Raw genomic sequence first — 8,963 nt, 5'->3', positions numbered from 1 at the left:
CGACATAAATCTCCTTTCTCCTTTTTCCTTTTTGCAATTTTTTTATTGTTTTATTTCATATTTCATCTTTTAATTTTGGCTCAAATGTATTGAGCGTTATTTTCTACTTTTTTATGGTGGTTACTACTCTTGTGTAATTGAACCTAGTCTCTCAATATAAATTTATATTGTGGGTATGGCCCACATTTTTCTTCAAAAAGGTATTGGCGCAATTTGCACCTGCGTTGATACTGGTTTTAGTACCGGCATAGGTGTGAAATTGTAGTACCAGTAACATAAAATTCTATTTTTAAAGTTGTGTGAAGAAAGAAATAAATAATTTTGTGTAGTCTCTAACGGCATGAATAGAGTCTTCTTGAATGTTTTTCAGTTTATCTTTTTTAAAGTAACAAATCAAACAACAACAAGCAAGTGTGCATAAGTAAAAATAAATAGAGTAGAGTTGGAGAAATTTGACACGTAAGATGATAACAGAGTTCGGCATACAATGACTACGTCTCTAGAGCAACTTCATCGGCGCTCCTTTTTAATTACCCAAAAAGAAATGATACAACTCGTAACACATGAGCCCAAAAAGATGGAAAGTCACGGCCTAAGTCATGTACAAAGAGCCTAGAAGCTCGAGTTGGAGTCCCAACAACGGGGATCGTCACACAACTATGAATATATGATGAGCGAAGAACACTCCAACCAGTGAGCTCCTTAATACCCTACAAGCGAGGAAGTCACAAAACTAAATTCTAGATATTAAACTAGATCTAAAAGAAGATTAGTCGAGTGGATTTGAGAGTGTTGAAAGGATATTGAAGTTTAAGCTCACCAACAATGGAAGATTTCAAGAATGCACAATAAATTCTTTTTGAATGTAGGAGACGACTAGCTTGGTCAAATCTGAAGTGGGTAACTCCTTTTATAGTGGGGCTCAAGATTTGCCAAATCTGTTTGGACGGAAGTGATCTATTCCAAACGGATTGTACGAATTTTGAAATTAGGGTTTCCGCAATATTTAATTATTATTAACTGTTCTGAACGTCTATGTCCATTCAGGACGGTTAGTATAATTTATTCCACACTTTACTTGATATGCATTCCAACGGATCACAACCGTTATGGACAGAATCAATTTGGAACTCTCTGTTATTTACTTTACTTATCTATTTGATTATTACAAATCTATAGCTTCGTAAAGTCTTATTGATTTCTTCGGTTCTTAAATTTTATCTTGCAATTAAGATCTTCATGAATCTATCTTTGGTTCTTCAAAATAATTTTGTAAATTCTGTTCTCATTATTTTGAAGCTACAAACTCACTCAATCATGAAAACGGTTAAATTCAACTAATGTATATTTTGTAAATTATGTCAAACAAAGTAATTAAAAGATTGCATACAACCTGGCACAAAATGATTATTGTGGAGATAATGATAATCCTTCTCCTTTAATCAAATGAGAACAGAAGTTTGATCAAAATTATATATATAATTTTTCAGATGGTTTCCAAGTCATGTGCAGGAAACTAACAATATGAAAAAGGCTCATTTTTATTTGTAGATTAAATGTCGTTAAGGAGTATAATAACAGTTGGTATATGCCGTCATTGATACGAGGACAGTAAATTTTAAACTAAGCAAATTATAGAAATGCAATTGTGTTTTATTAAAAATTATTTTTTTTATTGTGGGAGGGAGAAAGGAGAAAAGAAAGGGAGTAAATTGGAAGAAGTGGGAGAGAGGAAAAATGTGGCGAGAATTGGAGCCCACAATGTCATTTTGTCAATAATATTACAAGGAGAGTATTTTGTTTGATAATTTAAAAAAAAAAAAAGTCATTTATAAAATTTCTCTTTTGAAAAGTATAGATGTTACTTTACTTTTGACTTATATTCTTAATTTTAAAATCAAACAATAAATTTAAATCTTTCAATATATATGATCTATATTAAAATGTGCTCGAGACCAAATTTTATATTTATTTGAAAAAAAAAATTTCTATTTCTTTAGAATTTTTGAAAATATAAAACAATGATTTTCAAAAATTCTAAAAAAATAGTAATTTGTTTAAAAAAAAAAAGGAATAATTTGATAGCAAAGCAGCTTGATTTTAATATGTAATTTATGTTGATTTAATTCGAGTTGACTATTTGAATTTTAAAATAAAAGATAAAGCAACTTACTTCTTTCCAAAACACCGTACGTAGCCCAACTCAATAATTTAGCCGCTTCATTGCGCCTACAATCTCGTCATGTTGCGTTATTTTCTGGTATGTGTTCAAGCCAAGGATGTCGGTGATTTGGTGTAGTTGATCAAACTATTAAAAAACTAATTAAATGATTATATAGTTTACCATTTACAGTGCATCAATATATACTTTTTATCAATCTGAATTCATTCCTCTTCCTCTAAGTATTATATTCTAAACTGTTTTTTACAACACTGATTACATGTACAGGCTTTTAGACACATCAGATGTTTACTTGAAATCACCACAGAAACAGTCCAAGTATATATTAAATATAATAGATACAAGCGTCTAACAAATAAATGTGAAATAGTGCAGTGGTTAATAGAATACTGGTTATGTTTTTATGCGCAGCTCATATAAGAGTATCGGAGACTCGGAGTAGGATAAGTTTCTTGTGTTGCTGTATGTAAAAATACCTTCTATATTATAAGTGTTAAGTCATTTCTAAGATTGCAGATGATGTACCAACAAGAATGATATGGGCTTCAATGTAATTTTTTTATTTTTTTTATTTTTATAAGAAGTTGGCCTTTTAAAGGGTTAATTGTATCTATATTTTCTGAATCTAAAGGCTATCTGTATCTACAGTTTCTTTATCAGTGTGTTCGGTAACAATATAATTGAAAATAACATATAGAGAGTTCATTTTTATTTCTATTTCATTCATGTTTGGCAAAAGCAGAATTGATCCAATTTCATCTAGTGAATTTTTTTTTTCTAACCTATTATTTTTATAGGATAAATATTTCATCTTCGAATATAATATCTTATTCATCTTCCAATATAATATCTTATTCATCTGGTAAAGAAGAGAGGGGTTTTATTGCTATTGGATATATTTTAGAAAATTCAGATAATAAAAATAAGAAAGTAACCAATTAAAATGAATTAAACTGAAAGTATATTATCCGTTTTATCTTTGAGACTCAATGAGAGGAGCATCATAGCATTATAGAGACCACTTCTATCCGCCCATTCTGAGCCCACTCCAAAAACATGCACCTAACCTCTCTCGGCCCAAAGCCGGCTCCAATTCCATTCCACCCAAAAACCTCCAATTCCAAACAAACCGCTTCTCGCAAAACCCCAGCCGGATTCTGCTTAGCAAACCCTTCTCTTCTCTGCTCGCATACAGCGGCTTCAGTCATGGGTCGCGGTCAGAAGCGCGGCCGCACTCAGCGCCGCCATTTCAAGCAGAACCGCGATAACGTCTGGAAGCACAACCCTGGCAAACCTTCTGCTGCCACCGACACCGCCGACGCCCCCACCGAGGAAAACGTCAAGTGGGAGCCCTTTGCCACCCAAAATCCCGGGTTTGATGAGTACTACAAGGTGAAGTATCTAAAAGTTGGTATTTGAGCCTTTGGTTCTGGTTAGACTAGATGGCTGAATTATATGTTGTTTTTTATCTGTAGGAGCAAAGAGTTGTTCGTGAAGAGGAGTGGGAGGAGTTCATCACCTCACTGCGCTCACCCTTGCCGGCAGCTTTCAGGATCAATGCCAGGTTGGAGATTTTAGTATATATAAAAAGGTCATGATTTGATGATAAGTTAATTAGTACCTTTTTTTTTAATATTTTCATATGATTTTTACAGTGGGCAGTTCAGTGAGGACATACAATCACAACTTCAGAACGAATTTACCAAATTCTTGGAAGCTGAGGTGCAGTTACATTTCTTTTTGTTGGGTGTGGGTATCTGTTATCATGTTATTAACTTAACCAATTTAATTTGTGAACAAATGAATTTTGATTAGGCTAATAATGAAAATGGAGAGGAAGCTATCAGGCCTTTGTCTTGGTACCCGGGGAATCTTGCTTGGCAACTTAACTTTTCTCGTATGCAACTAAGAAAAAATCAAGCACTTGAGGGGTAAAGAAAGCTAATAAAGTTAATTTATGATTTAACATCCATTAAACAAGTAATCTTAGGATTTGCAATGCATATCAGGTTTCATGAGTTTCTAAAGCAGGAGAATGAGGTCGGCAATATTACAAGGCAAGAGGCTGTCAGCATGGTGAATGTTCTTGTTAATTTTTTATTTTATTTTTAATAAAAAATCCTTTTGTTAACATCATTTTTTTGTCTGTAAAATTTTGCCACACTATTGCAGGTTCCTCCTTTGTTCCTCAATGTAATGCCTGAACATCACATCCTCGACAGTATGTACAGAACTACAAATAATTATATGTTAATAGTCTACAGTTAAATTTTGTGCTGAATAGTATTTATTGGATGTGATGATTTTTGTGCAGTGTGTGCCGCTCCAGGATCTAAAACATTTCAGTTGCTTGAGATTATACATGGGTTTAGCAAAACTGGACAACTTCCCGAGGGACTGGTACGCAAGTGTATTCATTGGCAACTACTGTAGAATTTGTTCGGAATTTGAATGAAAGTTACTTTTTTTTTGTCAAATAGGTTATTGCTAATGATGTCGATGTACAAAGATGTAATTTACTAATTCATCAAACCAAGAGGATGAGCACTGCTAATCTTATAGTAACAAATCATGAAGCTCAGCACTTCCCCGGTATTTCTATGGGAGGAGATGAAAAGGTTGGCAAAACTTCATTGTTATTTGATCGTGTTCTTTGCGATGTCCCTTGTAGTGGCGATGGAACCCTCCGCAAGGCTCCTGATATTTGGAGAAAGTGGTAATTATTGTTTCCCATTTACCCCAGTTATGATATAATTGTCATCATTATTTTGTAATTATTATTACTATTACAATTTTACTATATTTATTTGTTATTCTCCATCATCATTGTACAGGAATGCGGGAATGGGAAATGGGCTTCATTGCCTCCAGGTGGTGATTGCCATGCGTGGTGAGTATTCAACAATACTTGAATCATTTTATTCAAAAGGAAAATATGAAGTATAAATTTTTATTATATCACCAAATGCAGGTCTAGCCTTGCTAAAAGTTGGAGGGAGAATGGTTTATTCGACTTGTTCAATGAATCCGGTTGAAAATGAGGCTGTTGTGGGGGAGGTGATATATCATTTTGTCCAGCTTCACTTTTTGTTTTTCATCTTATTTGTAATCGGCGAAGATCAACTCTTGTTAGGATTTTGTTTATACAGATTCTTAGAAGGTGTGAGGGTTCGGTTGAGCTGCTTGATGTCTCAAATGAGCTACCAGGACTGGTACGCCGGCCAGGTCTTAAAACATGGAAGGTCAGTTTCAATTCTACCACATAATAAGAAATATTAATTGCGGCTCTGCAAACCAAAAAATATCCCATACGCCCCTTTTAAGCAGTATTACCTTCTTTATATTTTAGATACATGCTCAAATTGTCCTTCATCGTGAGGGTTGAGATAAAACTCTGGCAAAGTTTTGAAGTTAATTGGGGGGTAGGGGGTGCGAAGGACACTATTATAATTTCCATGCTTTCTAGGGTAGAAAAATCCCTGTATTCAGGCTTGTACAACATTTCTTGTTTAGCTGGGATCTATGTGAAATTTTTGCCTGATTATAAGTAAATTGTCTTGATAGTTAAAATGCTACATGATGACAAAGGTAAGAAAATCATTTCTCTGAAATATATAGGTACTTGATAGGGGTTGCGAAGGACATTATAATTTCCATGCTTTCTAGTGTAGAAAAATCCCTGTATTCAGGCTTGTACAACATTTCTTGTTTAGCTGGGATATATGAAATTTTTGCCTGAATATAAGTAAATTGTCTTGATAGTTAAAATGCTACATGATGACAAAGGTAAGAAAATCATTTCTCTGAAATATATAGGTACGTGATAAGGGGTCTTGGTTCACAACATACAAAGACATACCAGTTCATAGGAAGAATGGTGCCATAGTGCAAAGCATGTTTCCTTCTGGCCTAAGTTGGAAAGAAACCCTTAATGAAGGCGCTACAAATCATTTAACTGAAGCGTCGATCAGTGAAGAATCTAAGGAGTCTGATGCGAGCACACATTTAAGTGAAATGGAGGTTTCAGACCTTCCACTAGAGCGTTGCATGAGAATTGTTCCACATGATCAGAATAGCGGGGCATTTTTTATAGCTGTTTTTCAAAAGATATCCCCTCTTCCAGGTAGTGGCTGTGTTTTTTTGGTTATCTAATTACATTCTAGTTTTTTTGAACTTCTTTCACCAAACAAGCTTCCAGTTATCCACTGTACCCAAATAATTGATCTAACTGGTGGGTATTATTCCCTATCATCTGTCCAATAAAATAATGGAGAAGGTTAGGAGGGGAAGTTTGGATTTAAAAAAAAATGAAGAGTACATTGCACAAATGGTTCTTAAAGCATTTCTTTGTTTCCATGTTGCTCCTGAAAGTATCCAATTATAAACAAATTGGGCCTACCTTTAACACTAGTAAAAAAAAATCTGGGCAGAAATCCACATTAGCATCCATGTTATGATGATATACATGGTGAGTTGTATGTATTACTTCTAGTTAGTTTGTGCTGTCATAGGTGTCGATTCGAGTACCATTGAATTGATGTGATTTCATGGATAATGATATTGCTATCCACAACAACATCTCTATCACTTGTGTGGCAACGTCCACATTATTTGCAATGCTAAAAAATGCGTAATGGATGAAAATATTTGGCTTTTGAGAAGATGTTTGATATGTTTGGATCAACATGGCAAAAGTTGAAGACACTAGAAGACCATAGTGATACTTCTGAAACTTTTAAGAACCAAAACAGAAAACTTGTGATACTTCAATGACCATGCATGTAATTTTCTGTGAAAAGATAGGGAAAGAAATTACAACTTCTCTCTTTGTTTTTTAATGAATCTATTTTGAACTTTGGTATTTTTCTTTAATGCCTTTTCAAGTTTCAATCTATCATAACTAGGCGAGTATACATTGCATTCTTTTTCTTTGTTCTTTCAGCAAACCATTCGATCAACAAACAGACTAAATCTAAGCAGAGAGATAAATCTCACATGAATGTGAAGGTCGAGGAGGGATCAGAAATCCAGAAGGCTGAAGATGTTCGAGATATCAGTATTGATTCTGTTGTTAAAGAAGGAAAGACCGAAATGATATCAGAAAACAAGGATCTTGAGGCTGAACCATTGTTGGATGATAATGAGCAAAATGGGGTTCAGAAGAGTAAAAGTGACAATAAAAAAAAGAAGCTTCCAATGCAAGGCAATTGGCGAGGGGTTGATCCTGTTGTATTTTTCACTGATGAGACGATTATTAACAGTATAATATCTTTCTATGGTGTCTGTGAAGATTTTCCTCTTGCCGGACAACTTGTGGTCCGTAATGATGAGTCTACACTTGTCAAGAGGATATATTATGTGTCAAGGTCGGTTCGTGATATCCTACAACTCAACTTGCAAGTAGGTCAGCGCCTGAAGATAACCTCTCTCGGATTGAAAATTTTTGTAAGTGCTCCATCACATAAGGGATTATACCAGTTCTAAGGTTTAGCAAATAGTATAATTAACTTATTTATGAATTTAATATTTTTGAATCATGTTGGGGTAATTGGGTAGCTGTTTGTATCAAATGAAATGCTTTAAAATAAAATGTGGAATTGGTATATGATGTATTATCGGTTTTCAGGAGAGGCAAACTGCAAAAGATGGGTCGCCATGTTATTACCGGATTTCGTCAGAAGGGTTACAGTTGCTCCTCCCATACCTGACCAAACAAATAGTATATGCATCATTTTCAGATTTTGAACACCTTTTGAAGTATCGTGCCGTAAAGTTTGTGGATTTTGTGGACTCAACACTTGCTGAGAAAGCATCGGCTCTTTTGCCTGGTTGCTGTGTGGTGGTTCTACGTAAAGGTGAGATAAAGGCCAAGACAAAAAATATTTGGCTTGCTGAATCAGAATACAATAGCACTTGTCCTGACTTCTGAGCAACCGTTAGCTAGACCAAAAACCGTAAAATCTCGCCACTAGTACATCTACTAGTTTTTGTTGAGATTGATATTAATTTGTGGTGATTCCTTGTGGTTGACCAATTTTCTTGATAGGTGTAGTGGTTGTTTCGTGGACCAGTTTTCTAACATCTAACTCTTGTTATATTGTAGAAAATAACAATGCAGATATAACGGTGGATGCGTCAACGATTGCTATAATTTGCTGGAAAGGGAAGTCCAACCTAAGCATCATGGTTTCTGCTTCTGATGCCAAGGAGTTACTGGAAAGGCTTGAAATTCGCCACGGTAAAAAAGATATTACTGCCTCGGTACTTCAGAAGAGCTTATTGAAAGGTGATTCTGTTGCACCCGTTGATGATGCTGAGGCAGTAGATGGTACTGAAATTATGGAGGAAGAGCCTGCTATTTAATTGGTTTTACTCTAATGCAACTTTTGCGCCAATCTAATTGCAATTGGACCGTATATTTTTTGTACAAGATTTTGGGAAAATTTTGTCCTTTTTCATTTGTTAAATTTCGGACTGAGTTTAGTTTTCTTGATTGTATTATTGGCCCTTGACAAGATTTCATATATTTTATTATCTTTTATTTCTTTCCTCGGTAGTTTTCAACCAATGTTGTTAATTTCAACGATGAGCTTATGAGAGCGACAGTGTACTATTTGTTGACATGCAGGAAAGTTAAGTTCAAATTTGTCCCGCACAAGAAATAGTATAGTTAGGAACTATTTACGGACTATTCATGTTGTTTTGTCTTCGAAGTTAGTATAGTTAGTTACTATTCACGGTCTATTTATATTGTTTTGTCTTTGAAGTTAGTATAGTTAGT

General features: G+C 34.6%; 1 protein-coding gene across 1 annotated transcript; it reads left to right on the top strand.

Moving 5' to 3' along the window:
• Window positions 1-3,219: 3,219 nt before the first annotated feature.
• On the top strand, window positions 3,220-8,726 carry LOC144557726 (uncharacterized). The gene is made up of 15 exons (XM_078306294.1): window positions 3,220-3,574; window positions 3,658-3,746; window positions 3,838-3,904; window positions 3,998-4,113; window positions 4,192-4,258; window positions 4,355-4,403; window positions 4,497-4,582; window positions 4,663-4,898; window positions 5,017-5,072; window positions 5,154-5,239; window positions 5,332-5,424; window positions 5,999-6,305; window positions 7,125-7,627; window positions 7,809-8,037; window positions 8,286-8,726. Exons 1-15 carry the CDS (start codon window positions 3,239-3,241, stop codon window positions 8,543-8,545), a joined length of 2,580 nt encoding a protein of 859 aa, XP_078162420.1. The 5' UTR covers window positions 3,220-3,238; the 3' UTR covers window positions 8,546-8,726.
• Window positions 8,727-8,963: the final 237 nt, after the last annotated feature.

The sequence above is a fragment of the Carex rostrata genome, chromosome 8, assembly GCF_964058835.1.
Source record: "Carex rostrata chromosome 8, lpCarRost1.2, whole genome shotgun sequence".
NCBI classification, from domain to species: domain Eukaryota; kingdom Viridiplantae; phylum Streptophyta; class Magnoliopsida; order Poales; family Cyperaceae; genus Carex; species Carex rostrata.
This window is presented reverse-complemented; position numbering and strand designations above follow the sequence as displayed.